Source organism: Stegodyphus dumicola, chromosome X2, assembly GCF_044657685.1.
Source record: "Stegodyphus dumicola isolate Sdum_Otavi_A_Nest chromosome X2, ASM4465768v1".
In the NCBI taxonomy this organism is placed as follows: Eukaryota; Metazoa; Arthropoda; class Arachnida; order Araneae; family Eresidae; genus Stegodyphus; species Stegodyphus dumicola.
Window position 1 is genome coordinate 111,163,825 of NC_140781.1, and position 18,871 is coordinate 111,182,695.

The 18,871-nt window shown below is 32.9% G+C and overlaps 1 protein-coding gene across 8 annotated transcripts in view; it reads left to right on the forward strand.

Moving 5' to 3' along the window:
- Positions 1-18,871, forward strand: part of LOC118191362 (dual specificity calcium/calmodulin-dependent 3',5'-cyclic nucleotide phosphodiesterase 1-like) — a 264,033-nt gene that overhangs the window by 194,771 nt on the left and 50,391 nt on the right. For all 8 annotated transcript variants that reach the window (XR_015039257.1, XR_015039258.1, XR_015039259.1 and 5 more), the window contains 3 exons: positions 5,284-5,350; positions 5,442-5,558; positions 16,783-16,923. Coding sequence is in view for 5 of the 8 variants with exons in the window: in XM_085810066.1 (XP_085666192.1) it covers positions 5,284-5,350; positions 5,442-5,558; positions 16,783-16,923 (325 nt within the window). In the remaining 3 variants the exon portion in view is untranslated. The remainder of the gene's footprint in view (positions 1-5,283; positions 5,351-5,441; positions 5,559-16,782; positions 16,924-18,871) is intronic.

Genomic DNA, 18,871 nt, shown 5'->3' on the forward strand with positions numbered 1-18,871 from the left:
AGGACAAGCCCATCATCACCAAATTAATTGTGACCGGGAGTGCAAGATTGCACCTGTCTTTGGCAATATCCTTGGACACCATACAGGTGATAGTGTAAGATTTACCTCAGTTCCGCCCCTAATTTTGATGCAGAGAACTCGGGGGGAGGATACGAGAGCCTCCCCCTCTCTCCCTCTCTCTTCCCCTACCATTAACCTCTCAAGCGGACTTTCGGCTTGCCGCATATTTAGAGTGCCCCCATGCCGCACGAACACTATACGCAAGCCCTTCGGTATGGCAGTCAGCATCGCTAACCACTATCTCAATTGGGCGGCATCCACATAAATGGGGGTCTGTTTAAAATTTATCCAACATCATATTGATGGTTTCTTTAATAACAGAGCTATCTATCTTATTTTATTTTATTTTGTATTAGAAATAAAATTTCTTGAGTTTTCTGAAGCACGGCTTTCTTCTCGGCTTTGTTCAATATTTTTAATGTTAAAACAAAAAATCAGAAAATTTATCCTCAAACGAATTCCAAAAAGCAGTAATTTAATGAAGGCTCCTAGCCCGCTCCTTGTTGAGGAATTGCAATATTTCGTAATCACTCCATCTCCTTCTTTCATTTTGTATTCTCGATTGATTTGAATGGAATTAACATTTTGCTGTTTTAACTTGCAGGCACGTCAGTCTCAATGAGTAAATAGAAACATCACAAGCTTGTTTACTGATATATGTTTAGTATACATATTAGAAGCCAAATTTAGTAAATGAGTAAAATTAATGGCTATACTTGATTAAATCATAGTTTCTTCCACATGAAGCGTATCAAAATTAATAAACGCTGCTAAGCCTTTGTAACAGCTATTAGTACATAACTGTTAAAATCAATAATCAATAGAAAGCATTTGCAATTCTAACAGGAAGTACTGTTCATTTCAGAAAAAAACCTGAAAGAGAAAATGCTGATATAAGATATTACAAAAGTAAAAAATAAATAAATAAAACAGGTGAATAAACAGAAATAAAAACCGAAATTGATCATTGTCTTTTATGCGCACAATAGACAAGACCTTATAACTGCCATGCTCTCAAACCCAATCATGAAAAATATAAATTAAAATTTCTTTAAAATATTTAATATTCTGGAGGAAAATGATAACTGAATGATTATTTTTGGTTAATTTCTATGCTATATGACAAAAATTGCTCTCTAAGGATAGAAAGAGATCAATATAGAGAGTCAGTAAGAAAAATATTAAGAATCTTAACAAGTTAGGATTCATTAAAATATACGAATAACTTAAGGCTATTTTGAAGCCATAATGCAATTTTTATATTTACCTCTTTCTTTTATTACATTGATGTTATATGGCAAGTATATAAACAGACAGATACAATTATGTTTTTAACTTTCTGAATGTTATCTTATTCCTATTTAATAATAATCTAATAACTTCATATTATTCTCTACTCACAAAACATCCCTTCATCCCATAAAAAATGGAAGCTGCGTAATTGCATTCTGTAGCAAAAATTATGTTGACAGACTTTAGAGAATGCATAATAAAGCATCAATAACTGCTCATAAAAAAATTACCTTAGTTCTTATTGCTGTTAAGGTCAACTGCTAGATTTCAGTCTCATTTGTTTAACAATGAAGAACAAATATACAAGCTTTTGAATATATTTCTAAAGCTCTAAATTTTTTTCATACTTTAATGATACATGCTTCAGCGAACGAATGGCTTTCAGAACAAATCGGTGGAGTGGAAATAAAAATGAAACGTTTCTGTTTCGTCTAACATATATTTCTCTCAACAATTTTTGTTTGTTTCTTTAAATTTCCGAACTGCCAGCATCAGACTCTACAAAAGTGATAAAAGAAATATTTTACTTCTTCCTTTCGCAGAAATCTTCCACTGATTTAAGAAACTTCTCCTTCATTGAGATTACATCTGATTCCCGCTCCTTTCGTGAATATCAGAATTATTTCGACCATTAACACAGATACCTTAACCATCTAATTTTGCAAGAAAATAGACATATTTGTTAATTAACATTTCACCGAATCATTAGTATTTATCTTCTTCGCAGTTGAATGTTTAATAAAATCTTCACTTTGGTAACGACGGTTTACATATTTCAGGGTTGTTTGGTTTGACGAAATCGTTTTTCTTGATGCGGTTACATTAAATATCTAAAAATAGTTCTGTATCATTTTTAACTGGCACTTGAAATTCTAATAAAAGTGCACAATAAAAGAGAATTCCTACCTGTTATGATATTAGACACAACTTTAGCGCAGTCTTCGATATTAAAAACACATTTAACACGCTAAGCCGAAATGTTACGTTACGCTACCACGCCATTTATGCCTTGTGCAATCTGGCACTTACTGGCATTGCATGAGGCATAGGATTTTTAATTTACCTATCTTTCCAGCAGCTTAGCAAACTATATTTCAGAGGGCTTCCATTCAATGATGCGTGGGATTTCAAATTATTACTGTATTGCCTTATGCAACTGTGCTATTTAATAATAGCATTACATGATAGTTAAAATTTTCACGAAAGTTTCTGATTAATGTATCTAATTAATACAATTTACAATACATTCAGCTGTAAATTATGAACTGTTACAAATTCGTAAAACAGTTCCCGAATATCTATTTCTAACACTTTGAATTATATGTCGTTGTATAGGATTGTTTAGATTTTGAAAGAATTTTCAACAAGTTAGTATGAAAACTTTTACTCTGCAAGGATACGAATATAACATTTAAAAAAAAAGAAATTTAACTCTTATTTAATCTTACTCCTTAGAATACAAATTTACTTTACTGCATTTTTTCCATCAACGCACTAGTTTGTTTAGCCAAGTTTCACCTTAAAGAAAATAGAAATACCATGGGTATAATTGTTTCGTTTAAATAAAATCTTTATATAAGCCTTACGGAATTTTTTTTTATCTGAGCCAGCCTAGGTGTGACTCATTCCACTAGCTGAGGAGGAAAAAATTATCATTTGAGATAATGAATCTTTCTATTCTGTATATATATATATATATATATATATATATATATATATATATATTATACGCTTCTAAACCTCTTTATTTACTGTTTCGACTGAAATGGGTTTAAAAATGGAGAATAAAAAGTAGCACCTTAAATGCGAATGACAGCCTTATGCTAACCATAAGTTTTTTAACAAGATATTAAAAATCAAAATGTTCTTCAAACTGGCTTTAAACTAATTCATTTTTAAGCTCTACTAGAATTAATGAATGAAATACAAAATACTTAATGTATTAATAAATAACATTTGTTACTTTGTAAGCTGTTACCATGAAACTCAGGTTACTTTTTTTTTTTATAAGAAATGGTCTCCATATATTGTTAGTGATAAAAAGTTAAATAACGCCACTGAGCAAGATTAATTCCTAGCTTTTTCTTGTGGTTCATTTCATAAAATTAAATAATGGTATTTATTTTTAATCGTTACAACTAAATAGATACCGATTGTATGAAAATTAGCAAACAGTTATAGTTCTGTCTAGAGTTCGCCAGATTTTCGTATTTTTATTTGGCGGCAACGTAATAATTGTCTTCATACAGTTTTTATGATGCTTTTGTGGAGCCTTATGAAACCTTTTGGGGAGATTATATTAATAAACTGTTACTATCAAAGTTTTACATAATTAGTTAATAAAACAAACACAAAGAAAGCTAAACATAAAATATTTTCCATTGACTTTTATTCCATGCGTATATTTATATTTTCAGTTTTAATATTTCAGGCATCAGTGGTTTGGGGGATAAAAATGAAAAGGATATATTGCTTGATGGAAAATGGGAGACTTTTAGCATTTACGTCTAGTATAATCTCCTTCGAACGCGAAATTCTATCGACATAGAATTTCCTTTTCCTTGGTATTTAATATTGTAGCGAATATTTATATTCCCCTCTTTACATTTTTCGTCTTTGATTTAATTTTAATTTATATCAAAAGGCAGTCTATACTTAAACATTTTGGGGAAACAGTATTAAGTAAAAATATAGGTGTAAGCCTCTCTTCATATTCCAGTGAAAAATATCTTTTTCTATCTTTAAAACTGAATACATTAAATTGAATTTGATAAACACGATTTTTATATCTCATAAATGCTAATTTTAATTACATTCTTAACAAGAGAAACGTAATGTTTCTCCATAAAAGTGCCCAAGAAATAAGCAATTTACTGACTAATATGGAAACACAAGCTATTTCTGACTATTAAGGATACATAAGTGAAAGGATATTATTATATAAAGTAAAAGAATGTAACACAGACTATGTTAATATATTTAAATAATCAGTTCCAAACTTAAAACATGTGTGAGAACTTACTGATGAGAATACTTCATGTACAAATATTTATCTAACAGCAATTTCAGTCATCTAAAACCTTTATGAAAAGTTAATGTGTAAACGTCATCGGTTCTTTCTTCTTAACGATGCGGTTTTTTTCATATAGATTTAATTTCCATCAATAAAAGCATTTTAGAAGTACTTTTAAGTTGATCCTGAAAAACAATTTTCAGAATTATGTGACTTGAACTGCTTTTCTAATGAAAGCAAATGGGAAAACATGTCTATTTTAGCGGCATAATCAATAAAAAAATTATAGCAACTAAATGTATTTTTCTTTTCTCAGCTCTGTATACTAGAGTTTCAAACTCGTACTTAAATATTCAATTTTGTCTGACATGGGAGATTTCTTTTAATAATTTGCTTTTAGAAATTTACTTTCATTAATTTTTCTTAACATGTACTCTTCTCAAATTTTTTAGCACCAAAACTATCGATCCGCCAAAAATATTGCATTTTAACGCTTGGTTGAAATTGGTGAAAGTTAATCATCAGCACTTCTAGCATTAATTAATGACACTTCAGTTTTAGCTTTGATCATATGAAGATAAACAGTTTTTCCGTTTGACTAATTGAGTTATAACAAAACCTTTTCGATTTCGAATTTTTTACAGGGTACATAAAAACATTTTTTCTAATATGTCTATTAAAATACGTCATTTCACCCAAATTCTCGCGGTCTGAAAGTTTACGTTGTTTCACTCATTTTTTTAACTGAATGAATATATGATTGATCATTACAGCGATTCTTATGAGTCACGCAATCATTTTACACCGATATGTCTATGACCGATATGTCTATATTTAAGATAAATGTGTATATAAGTATTAAATCACTGACTATGAATTAAAAACTTATATCTGACAAGTTTTATTCTTTATTTTAGACTTTATCGCAGAATGTCTAACTCGACGTTGTTCTACATTCCAACGCATATATCGCTGAATCTGAAAGTAAGTGTGAGTTCTGAGGCTTTTAAAATTCTCGGCTCGAATTATCACTTTACAGTCATACATGTGAAATTTATTTATTTATTAATTATAGGGCATTGACGATTATTCGTTTGACATATTTGCTTTAAATGAAAAAGCAAATGGGCAAGGTCTTCGCTATTTAGCATATGATTTACTCAATCGGTATGGAATAACTCATAAGTTCAAGGTAAGAGGTATTTTTTTACTCTTTCTCTGCGCGAAACAGTAAAAGTGTATTCTTTACTGTTTCGCGCAGTAAAAATGTATTCTTGTAAACTGATTTTTTCCATTTTAATTTATTAATGTTATTAATTAATCCCATTAATATTATTAATTAATAGTTTTCTTTAATAAAGAATAATGTTAAAATGATTCAGTCAAATAACTTTTTTATTGAGGTCATTGCTCTCTTATTAGATATATTGTTTAACGGCTTTCTTTGAAGGTGATAAATATTTAAATGGCTAGATCACTCGCATTTGTATTTTTGACCGTCCAAAATGCAATAACATTTTATTCTAAACTTAAATATATTTTTTTAATTTTGGCTCAAATAGAAATCAAATTTTAATTAATATTACGCATAATCTTAAAACTTCTAAGAATGAAGCTACAAAAAAAACATTTACAGTCACTTTTTGAACATAATTTTCCAGTATTTTTTAAAATTATTATTTATTTTATAGCGAGAAATGCCTTTTAGATCATTTACTTTTCTATTTCTGAACGAAAACGTTTTCTTCTGCTTGAGAATTTCATAATAAAGTAAAATTCACAGCATAATTAGCAATGAAATTTAGAAAAGATGGACTGAAATTTAAAACCTGTTGAATATCTGCAGTTTGGGTATATTTTCTTAAACGCATGATCATTTTTGATCAGAATCAAATGATTTTACAAATATGAGATTATTTACTGGTGTTAATCTATTACAGTATATAATACTAAGAAAGAATGAATACTCCTCGTCATATTCACAAATTAACAAAGATTTTGTCATATTTTTATAAATGTATATGTTCTTTACTTTTTAAATTAAATAAGATCCGATGACAAGTAATTCTAATTAATTTAAAAATTTGCAAAATTTTGCGAGCTAGTGCTCTTTTCAGAATGACTGAAAAGAGCACTAGAATTAGTAGCCGAAAGAAAAGAATTAGTAGCCGTAAGATTTTATTGTATCCAAATTTGTACTTCAGTTTAAACATATCAATAAATAGCACTGTACTAGAACAGTTATTTTTATATTGTGCATTATTAAACTATAGATAGTACCAAAATTATTCATGGCGCAAAATGAATACATAGATAAATAATTTTTATGTATGTTAATCTTATAATATACTTCTTGCGGTATTTGTGTATTGTAAAATTTCTCGGTGTTATTCATTATATTTAATGAATTTAACTTGTATTACTTGAGCGTAATACACTGACTTGTCTATATTTAAGATATAAAAAAAGAAAAAATTAAGCACGAAAATGTAAAATGCAAAAACACAATCACCAAATGCTGATTGGATTGACACAAAATTCGGCAGGAAAGTAGCATATATATTTATGCATAAAACAAAATCAATAATTACATACAGAAATGAAAACAATATTAAATTTTTGTAAGTTATCAGATAATGGACATATTGGAGACGTAAGCAGAATTATGTATAAAGTGAAAAGAAACAGCATAAAATGAAAAAAAGGATATTATTAGGGTATGTGATCCCCCCCCTCATCTGTATACAAAGTTTACAACCTTGTGGCCATGCTTTCAATTAGGTGCTCAACCACCGCAGAATTAAGCAATCGCCATTCTTCTTGTAGAGCAGTTTTCAGCTCAATAACAGAGGCTGGAGGTGGGAAACGTGAAGATACAGCACTGCAGAGAGCATCCCAAAGATTTACAATAGGATTAAGATCGGGCGAATATGCTGGCCACGCCATACGCGCAATCCCTTCACTCTCCAGGTAGTCATCGACGATGTCGGCTCTGTGGGGACATGCGTTAACTTCCATTAAAACAAAAGTGGGGCCAACTGCTGCGACATGCAATCTCACAATGGGATCTAGGACTTCATCTCGATACCGAACAGCCGTCAAAGAACCCCGTTTAAAGATGTGCAGGTCGGTGCGGTATCCTAATGAAACCCTGCCCACACCATAATGCTTCCGCCTCGGAATGCGCGATGTTCGGTGACGTTTTGGGACTGAGTGCGTGTTCATTGTTCACGCCATATCCTTATACGCTTGTCATCTGGCTCCAGAGCAAATCTTGACTCATCATCAAACATGACACTGCCCCAGTCAGACACATTCCAATTGACATGTTCCCGGCACCACTGTAATCGTGTCCCTCTTGATTGGACGTATAGAGGAACACAAACTCGAGGTACCCGGGCGTACAGTCCACTCATATGTAATCTTCGGCGTACAGTAGCTGCAGATATCGCCTTACTAATGGACGCTGTAACCATAGATGCCACATGTGTGGAGGTCGCTCTGCGATTCCGCTTGGCTACAATAGCAATATATCGATCTTCCGCGGGGGGGTTGTAACCCTTGGGCGACCGGCTACGGGCCTTTGGACAACTGTCTGTGTGGTTTGGAATTGTTTCTATAAACGTGAAATTACAGAATGATGAACGCCGAAGAAAATAGAAACATGTGTGATCGACTGTCCTGCTTCAATGCACCCCACAGCACGCCAGCGCTCAGAATCTTCCATTCGTCTTCTGGAAGTCATAGAAACACGTATGTCTTGAAAACAAATTGTACGAAAGTTTTAAACACCTTCTATCAGCACTTCTGTAACCCTTCATAAAGCTGGCTTTACATAAGACTGCCTTTTTTGCATATTTCTTGACATGAAAGTGCGATTGGCTGTTACCTAACATATTTGCATACTTCCATCTACCTCTGCAGCGAATTGCATCCTCTTCAATTCAGATTGGCTTCCGGAAATTAGCATTTTCCTCTCCGTGCTTAACTTTTGGAAGCGAGTGTATATTTTTAAACGATGACACTTTACGTTTTACTAAAAATCATGAAGTGCATTATAAATACTTTGCATTTTTTGAGCAATTGCATCTATAGTCACATGGAAGGTCGCAAAAGTAATGTCAAGAAATTGCGAAAATGTCAACATGTCACAAGGTCGTAGGTGAAACTGGAAAAGCCTTGTTCTAAAATACGTACATTGCTGACAATTAAAATTGCTACGCCATAAACGAAGCACAACAAACTTGAAATTTATGTGAGAGAGAAGGTGCATAAAAAGTAAATAAATTATATTTATGTTTTGTTTCTGTCAATACCTTCTAATTTTGTGGAGGAGTGTATTTTTTCTTGCCATTTGTGTAAAAATCATTATTATATTTTGTTGTGCATGTTTTGATGCGATCATAGTAAATTTTTGCTTACTACAAACCGCTTTTATATTTTTTTACGCATTTTTACTACGATTTTTAATTATTTGGAGGAGATATTATGAGATAAGCGTTTAAATGAAAAAACGTAGGAAAATCTATCTCCATGGAATTTAATATTTTATATTTCTGATGAAATTCATATTTCTGTTAAGAACAGAGCAAATGCTGCTAAAGGTATATCAGTAGTGTTGTTCATTCTCTTTCATGAAATAATTTATGAGGTTTTTTTTTAAAAACATTAAGCAGAAAAATAATTATCAAATAATGAGTAACCAAAAATAATTTAAAATATCTTATCTTACGGAAGACAATCGTTTAGAGCATAATTTTATTTACATCAACTTTAATATGAAGGTTATTATAAAAAATGCAATTTTCCTTTGATTATTTATCATGGAGGGGAGGAAGAGTTTTTTAGTAAATAATACTAGATATTTTTTTCTGCTTTTGTTCTTAGTGCGAAGGCTTCCGAAAAATGTATATGATGTTTACCATAAATTTTTCATTAAAATATTATTTATTAAATTCATATTGGCTATTTTTCGATTTTTTTCTCGACATTTACAATTATGCACTCGTGTTTTAATAGAGCGTAAGAAATAACTAATTTGAAGTCCCATTTCCATTCTTATCACTGCCGATTAAAGACACCTACAAATATTAGTAGCTTATTTTATACTTATTGCAATTCATTAACGGTTCTAATTTAACTGTGTTAAACTTAAAATGCATCTCAGTAGTCTGGCAAAAGAATTTCACTTTACTTACAAACAGATAGTTTTATTTGCATGTTTAAAACAATTTAAACGCATAGCGTTACTTGTAAACAGTCATTTGAGAAAACTTAGGTGGAACGAGCGAGAAAGGAAGTCTTATCTGCAGAAGATTTCAGCAGAAGGATTTCAGCCGGAAGAAAGCAACGAGGCTTGCTCGTTGCCACTCCATTTACTTCTTACCTCTATAATCGTAACTGGCTGACTGGAACAAACTTACATTCTCTTTATATCAACATTTTGAGTCTCTTCCTAAAATATTAGGAAGTTACTGAAACTAACGGACCTGTTCAAAACTTTGGGATTTTTAACAAAGTCACAAAGAGCCAAAAGTTCATTGAGCCTTCACAGCGCGATATTATCGAGTCCGATTTTAGCTTTAATGACTGGAACGTTGGCGATAAGTGTAGAATTCATGAATATTTCTGGAATGAGTGAGCCTTCATTGTATAAAATTATCTAGTACGATAGTGACTTTAATCAATGGAATGCTGATCACTTTTGTGGAACTTCTAAGGAATTCCAAAAATCTCCTTCAGATTTAGGAAGCAAATGAACTCAGTTAGATATCTCACTCGGCTCTTGCATGAGAAAGAAGGCGACTGGATTCCAAGCAATCCTGTTGCTAATTTAAAGCTTATTACTATAACTTTTAAGCCTGATTTACTTTAAAAGCAGAATATTTGAGGTTAATGTAAAAACTATAATTAGAAATTCATATTTGGCACATAGCTTTAGAGCATTATAAAAATGGAAAAAAAATTTTTTTTCGGTATTTCTTGAGTATTGCCATATCATATCTAAAATTAATATACTAAAGTTTTTTAAAGTAGCATATACATGGTGGGCACAAAAACCTCTAGTGGCCTCTTTGCTAAATTAAAGCGGCATATGAACCTTTAGCGGCCTCTCTGCTAAAATAATCGAAATGAAATTTCAGATATTATTTTCTGAAGGTATGCTCTCGAGATTGTGATGATTTAAAACAATAGAACTCTCATGGTTGCAGTGACAGTGAAAACATTAGAAATTTTTAAGTGGTAACAGCCACATTTTTCCAGCAAAAATTGATCAGTGCATTAAAGAAACATAAATGAAGTTGGAACAATACAGACATGACGAAACTTCCCGGTGTAAAACATTTGAAAATTCTGTATGTTTAAGGACCAATGACAGCACAAAGCAGGTGAGAAGAAAAAGCTACATTTATTGGAATTATAAGTTTTCAACGTGCTCACCATCGCGGAAAATAAAGCATTTCATGCGGGAAATCGTTGACAATAAGGACGAACGTAACATCGCAGGAGGAATCTGTATAACTTTCCGTTTTATGACATTTTTTAATTCTGTCAAAGCTCGTAGATTTGATGTGTGAATCTTAGACTTAAGAGAGCCTCAGAACTAGAAATTCATTGGCGTGAGATCGGGGATCGCAGTCGCCATGAACTGCAAAGTTATGGGTTAGGTAAAGTTAGGTTATTTAATTACGGCAAAGCCTCGAGGGCTATCTACCTAAGGGTGGTGTATTGGTGTATTTAATTATGGCAAAGCACACTAGAGCTATCTGCCTAAGGGAAGGGATGCCTTCGTGGAGGACTTTCTAAGGGAAACTGGCTCGTATACACGTTACACATGGAGAAAACCACGAAAACACCCATGCAGCCAGCCCGTTCGCGGGATTCGAACTTCGGACCGAGCTACCAGTGTTCAGGGACATTACCGCTCGGCCGCTGGTGGGCCTATCTGCCCAAGGGAAGGGATGCCTTCGTGAAGGACTTTCTAAGAGACACTGGTTCGTATGCACGTTACACATGGGGAAAACCACGAAAATACCCATGCAGCGAGCCCGTTCGCGTGATTCGAACCTCGGACCGAACTACCAGTGTTCAGCAACTTTACCGCTCGGCCGCTGGTGGGCGCGCAAAGTTATGGGAGAGACTCCATCTTAAAACATTTTACATCTTGTTCCAGTTGGTACTTATTGATGTTACAAGCTCTTGTGAAAAACTTGTAATTCCAATAAGTATTTTCCCCTCTCCTCTCTTGTGTTGTCATTAGTCCTTTACAATGTTTCATTCTTTTTTGCATATGTTATAAGCCGATAATTTTCATCATAGCTCTATCGTTCGAAGTCCATTTATGGTTTTTCAGTGCGCTAATCAATTTTCGCAGGAAAAATTGGGTATTGTTAATCAAAAATTTGAAAATAATTTTCACTGTAACCGTAACCGTGAGAGCTCTAGTGTTTCAGATCATCACAATCTTAAGCGTGGACCTTGAAATAACAATACATCAAATTTCATTTTTAAAGGTTGAACGGATAAGCAACTAGGGGTTCATATATCGGGAAAGTTTGTTATGACCACTCTGTACATGTCTTTTGAATAGGATAATAAATTTTTCGCAGGCCGAATTCCCACGGTTATTTTTACGAATTTTAGAGGACTTTCTGAGATTGCTCAAATGTCCAATTTTTCATAAGAAAGTCGCTAATTCGAAGTATTTTGATATTATGTTCAAATATCTATTGCAATAACTATTTTTCAAATTAAAATCATTTTAACATGATTAATTATTTGAATTAATTAGAACTTGAAGGAAAAAATACAATGCAAAGTAATCCTTCTCCAAAATATAAATCAAAAGTTTGAATATCGGTTAACCCTCAAATTTTATATCAGGTCCAGGTGCAGACAATATCTGAGAAATTTCTTGAATATACAGAAAACTGTAGTTTTTGTAAACAACATAAAATAGTTATCTGTTATTTGTTTGTGTCCATCAAAAGAATTGATGTCCAGCTATCCTTTTCTAAATTTTAAAACGTTTTACAAGGATACTAAACACTTCCTGACAAAAAAGTTGGTTAATTGGTCGGTTCGGATTTTATGGCACAAAATCTGTATGGGTTAATCTGCACTAATCAAAGGAAAATCATTGAAAAAAAAAAAAAAAAAAAAAAAAAAACTGACAGAAGGAAATTTGATTCTATATAGTATAAAGTATTAAAATGTTGTTAGAGTAAGCAACGGTTTTAAAATACATAACCTAATGCATATTTAATAATTACAAACTAATTAATATTCACTCAAAATCAGCACGCATGTTTTGCATGATGTATTAAACGAAAGGTGGTATGTGTGGATTATTTGAGGGAGATAGTCATTTGAAGCATTTTCTTTAAAATTTGTTAAAGTAAAAAAGTTAATTTATTAAATTATCGTGAACTTTATTTCCTGAATTTTCATATTCAAATCTGGCAACCGAACATATTAAAAACCTCAGACCAGAGTTCCAATGCGAATAAATTGGACTGGAATTCTGAAAAATAAAATAATGGATAATCGTTCATAAATATCCTTAATAATGATTAAAGATGTGTTCCATAACTATTTTTAATATTTATAGGATAAAAAATAAATCTTTTATTAAAGTTTTCTTTCCTTTGCCATGAGTGAATATTCATATAAACAGCCCCCCCCATCTCCCAATGGAAGTTTAAGAAATGGACTGTGCAAATTATTCAAGAAAGTGCTGCGTTATTCATTACTTCAAATCTAATTGACCTTTTTTCCCTCTTAATATAGAATAAATCCTCAATCGTTAAAATTTCTCACAAATTTTAATATAATCCTAGCTGGCGACATTTTGGCGAAAAATTATAATATACCCAACAAAGCATCGTGAATTTTTCTTTTTCTTTTGCGATACAACTATACAGTGGTAAATGGTATTCAAAGTATACTAATAGCAGGACAATGTTGTAAAGTATGTTGTAATTATGTATGTAAGTACGCAGAAGCAAGAGATGTTATTTCAAGAGTAATATGAATTCGTCAGTGTACGAGTATAGCAAAGAATAGCATACAAATCAAATACCACATACCGGCAAAGTATACAGCAGTTAAATATCGTATTAACAAAAGTAAACAAGTGAAATCTTTTACGTAATTTCCCTTAAGTGCTTAGATAGATTATTAAGATACAAAATGAGTGAACTAATGACGCTGATGTACAGGTTCTATTCTATTCGAGCATCTTTTAAAACAAGCTCACAGTCATTGTGACATCATTACCATATTCCACGATTACCATCACTACCATATGACAATGTGAAGCAGACATCACTTAAACTTCTTAAAAGTCAAAAGAAAATTTTTTTGCAGAATAAATCAACTTTTACCAATGGAAGCAACCTGTATATCATATTCTGTAAATAACTCATGTTAGTTCATCTCCTGGTTTTTCTCATTTCATTACTTTCTCAGTGCGGTTTAATGCCTAAACAAAGTAATATTATAGACTCACATTTTAAACTCTTCAATAAATACACTCTTAGACAAAAAAAAAAAAAAAAAAAAAAAAAAAAAAAAATGACGCACAACGACACAGCGAGAAATATCGTATTAACCGAGCAAATTGGACACAAATTGATATGCCTACATGTTTCGACGGAAAATCCAAAATTTTACATTTTGGCTGCCAATTAATGAACGTTTGTCTCTACAGCACATCTGATCTGCGCAACTGGCAGGATATTTAAGAAGAGAAATTACGATTCCAGGTCATAAATTCGTCGCGAATTTCATTCCGTGTACTCTGGTAGACAGTAACTATGCCTCGCATACAAGTGCACGAACGATATGCGCACATGTCAGAATTTGAGAGAGGTCGTGTATTTGGGCTCAAAGAAACCGGTTGGTCTTAACGCAAATAGCTCGACATTTGAGCAGGAGCGATGCCACTATTAGACGATGTTGGCAGGAATGGGTGAACCGTGGCCGCACACAGCGTCAAGAAGGAAGCGGTACGCCTAGAGAAACGACAGAACGTAAAGACCGAGCAATCGTTAGAGCGGGACTCACAGCCCCAGATGCATCATTATCGTCGATTGTACGTGCAACTAGTGCTTCAGTGACCGCAAGGGCCATTCATAGACGGCTCACCGAAAGGGGGCTGAGGTCACGGCGCCCCTTGCGCCGACTACCATTGGCCTCTGTACAACGTCAAGCCCATTTGCAGTGGTTTCGGGCTCATCCGCACTGGAATGTCACTGACTGGAGTAAAATAGTCTTTAGTGATGAGTCCTGCTTTGAAATGAAACCCGATGGCCAACGAAGGCGAGTCTAGAGACGCCCCGGACAGCGGTGTGATGCCAACCTGACTGTCTTCCGGCAGACAGGCCGACAACCAATAGTGATGATCTGGGGTGCCATTCCATTTCATAGTAGGACCACTTTGGTTGTCATCCGTCGCAACCTTACAAAGCAGCCGGTACGCCGACGAAGTTCTAAGACCCGTTGTGTTGCCCTTCATGTCACGCCACCCTGGGCTTACATGTCAGCAAAATAATGCCCACCCCCACACTTTTTACTGCTTGCCTTAGTACTTGCCGAACATTACCTTGGCCAAGGTCGCCAGATCTCTGTATTGAGCACGTTTGGAGCATTATGGGCAAGGCCCTCCAACCAGCTCGGGATGTTGACGATCTAACGCGCCAGTTGGACAGAATTTGGCACGATATCCCTCAGGAGGACATCCGTTACCTCTATCAATTGATGCCAAACCGAATAACTGCTTGCATAAGGGCCAGAGGTGAACAAACGCGTTACTGACTTTTTCACTTTGTGAAGCTCTATCACTTCAATAAAGCTTTCAATTTTTCTCAAACTGTAATCATTTGCTTTTCTGTACATGTACATCACTTCTACCGATTTTCGTCCCATTCGGATAACTTTTTCTTGGTGCTTCCCCCCCCCCCACCTTTTTTTTTTTTTTTTTTTTTTTTTTTTTTTTTTTGTCTAAGAGTGTGTTTAATATTCATATCAGGGTAAAAGTGAGTTTCACAACTTTTACAAATAAATACTTTTAATATAGCATAGTTTTGTAAAAGAACAACGCCTGTACTTTTTATAAATATATAAAAAAGGTCTACGTATATTTTTAGTTATTCTAGTTGTGTTGTTAGTTATACAGCTGATAATTAAAGTTTCAAATCTGTAATACATTGAAGAGTGCTCGAGACATGCTTTGAGATGGCATTAATCAATTATCAGCACAGTTATTTGTTAATATCGCCTGAATGCAATAGGAACGTGTTTGCGCTTCGGTAGGATTGTGCAGTAATTGCTTTCAGATTACAGTTTTAGATGCGCTACAAATTTATCAAGCATGCACCTATTCATAGAAAAGTACAAAAAAGAAGCTTTTGCGCATGACCAAGAAAGCGACAAGGAGCCTTTTTCGTCTTGCTCGATTACAATAATAGTAAAGCTCGCAGACGTTCTAAAGAATTAGCAAGGATCTTTTGACACGTTCTTCAGTCAAGTGATACGTAACAAACATTTAGTAAGAAAAGTTCTAACTGAGAGAAAGTAATTTAGTTTCAAACCGGAAACTTCATACAAAAAAAAATATTTGACGTATCCGTCGTGAATCACCAAGAGCAGATTGCCAAGGATTAGCAATATCCATCAGACCATAATTTAAAATCCATTATTTCGTAAGACATAGGAGTAGGAAACTGGCCAGACAGTTTTTTAAGTTCTACAAACTAAAAGTAACTATGAGGTTAACTGAAATCACATTTTAAAAGTGCAATATCCTGAAAGCCTTAGTTATCAAAATATAAGCAGTACGATTAGCATTTTTCAGTTTTGAATTTTAACAGCTAAATTATGTATGAAAAAAGTTACGTCACCAATTTAGTAAAATAATTTAATTTAATTTTAACGTTAGTAAACGATTATGTAATAATAACAAATTATAGTAAAATATTTCCAACGTACTAAAAATTAGAATATTTACAGAAAGAAGAAAATCGCTTCTATAATTCCAAGCATTACGTTTCCAAGCTTAAGAACTGCAAATTTTGAAAACTACTTAAGGTTTCTTAAAATTATGGCAATTATCTTATTATCAAGGTTTTACTGTAACTTTTATTTCCATCAACTTCGACCAGGTTGCAAATTACTTTATAAATCTTTGTACTGAGCGCGAACAATTATCCAGCGAACATGTAATAAATTTTTATTTGCACTTTGTTAAGAACTTGATGGAAAAGGCACTCGAGGTGAAATAAAAGTAATATTCAAAAACCAGTTTAGAAGAATAATTTTCAAAGTTTTTTTATATTCTAATAGATACCTATTTTTTTAATTTTCTAAAAGTGGGATAAATTTTCTAATTCTTATAATTATATTTTTTTATACAGATTGCATCGTCAACCATGGAAAATTTCATGACTCAAGTGCTTCATGGCTACGTCAGACATAAAAACCCATATCACAATGATCTTCATGCAGCTGATGTCACTCAGACAGTTCATTATATGTTGTGCCAGCAAGGTTTATCGGTAAGTGATGGAATCATTTTGACCAGAATAAATTAAAAACATAAATTTTTCAATTATTTTAATATATTATAGCATAATATCGCAATACAATATAATTCCAAATATAGAGACTGACTGTTGATTAAGACCGCTGATTATTAGAAGCTCAACCCGGGTTGCCAGCCGAAAAGGCTGGCTGCATGCTGATTTTCGTGGTTTTTCCCAGGCGTAACCATTGTCTCTTAGAAAGTCTTCCAAGAAAGCAATCCTCCGCCCTTAGGTAGAGAGCCCATGCGTGCTTTGCATATTCTAAGAACTCAGCCTAACTTGTGGGACCATAGGTCATCCAGATAGCTAAAATTTCACAAAAATTAGGTCGTCCTCTCTTATGCATGGCTAAGTATATGTATGCAAGATAATTTCACTTTTTTGTCTGTTTTATTTTATCTCAACAACGATTAAAATATTTTTGTTTCCGTAAAGCAGAAGACACAAAACCTATTTGTTTACACTCTGAAGTCCTAACATGAAAGACGTAACCTTTCTTTTCATTCTTGATGTACTAAAATTATATTTAGATAAAGAACTATTTTTCCGTATATAATTAAACGTAAAACATATTTCTATTCAACTAAAACACTGTTGGTCAGTGTACTACATGCGGCACACTACCCAAACTAATTTAATTACTTCTTGCAGAAATAGGTACTGCAATATATTTGCATTTTAGAATATTTATATTGAATAAGGGATTAAAGACACTCAAACAATGAAAAGTAAATTTATTTTTATATATTCTAGAGAGGAGAAAAAATAATCCGGACAACTGAAGTTTATTTTAAGCCAAATTTCATGAAAATAAGTGTTCGTGTAGACTTCCTTTGTACAAGCAAATATTATCGCTCTTACAAAATTAATCTTCTGTAGAGGTACAGCATACTGTTACAAGTGCTAAAGTTTTATTTCTCGTGTACATCCGGTAGTAGACATTATAAGTTATACTGCATTGCGAAAAGATTCAAGTTCAATTTTGGGTTGTAAATATCAGAAAACTAATTCTATAGAGTCATGAGGAATTTTGCAAGCAGCTGTCTTGAAAACTCAGTCATTCACTCGCCAGAAATTGAATTCATGGGTACTCATTTGCTGGCAGTATATGCTGACTATTCAATCAATACATGAACCTTTCATTTTACATTTCCCCTCATTTAATAGGTGATTAGAACGAAGAAGCAGTACCCAATCAAGCAAATATGTTAGAAGATAATTATCATCTGTTGCATTTTATTTCAGAAGCCAACTCTCTCTTCCCCACTTGAAAAAACACTAGAAAAATTAATCGTGTCTTCATCGGAACCTCAATCTAAGCCTTCGAAAGACAGCTGGATGTATGTATCATCACAATGCAGAGATATACGCGAATGACTTTAATTTTGCGAAATTATATCTATTACTTCTTTCGTAACATATATAAATCCGTAAGCAATTTCTTTTGCAATGGATAATTTTGTTCAATATAATTTAAATAGTTACAATGGTAAAAATATGACAACAAGAAAAGCTGAATTAAAACCCATTTAGATTTCACCTTTAACCATGTACTGTAAGTTTTGGAATAATCTCATATCTATATTACTAGATATATATATATGTATACATAAAGAAACTTAATAAGAGGCAAAAATTAAAAGCAAATTTTTATACCCTTCCTGCGCTGTAGCTGCAGGATTGAAGTAAAATGAACTTAAAGCATCTAAAATAAAAGTAAACTGGAGTCAAAGCAAGGCAATTCCTCAACATTCAATAATTTTGAATTGTTTAGATATTGTGTTAAATCTCTTATACAAAGATGCAATTATTAACATTGTTGAGGAATTGCTTTGACTCCAATTTACTTTTACTTTAGATGTTTTAAGTTTATATACACATATTCTATATATATATATACAGAATAGGGTTGGTGTATACA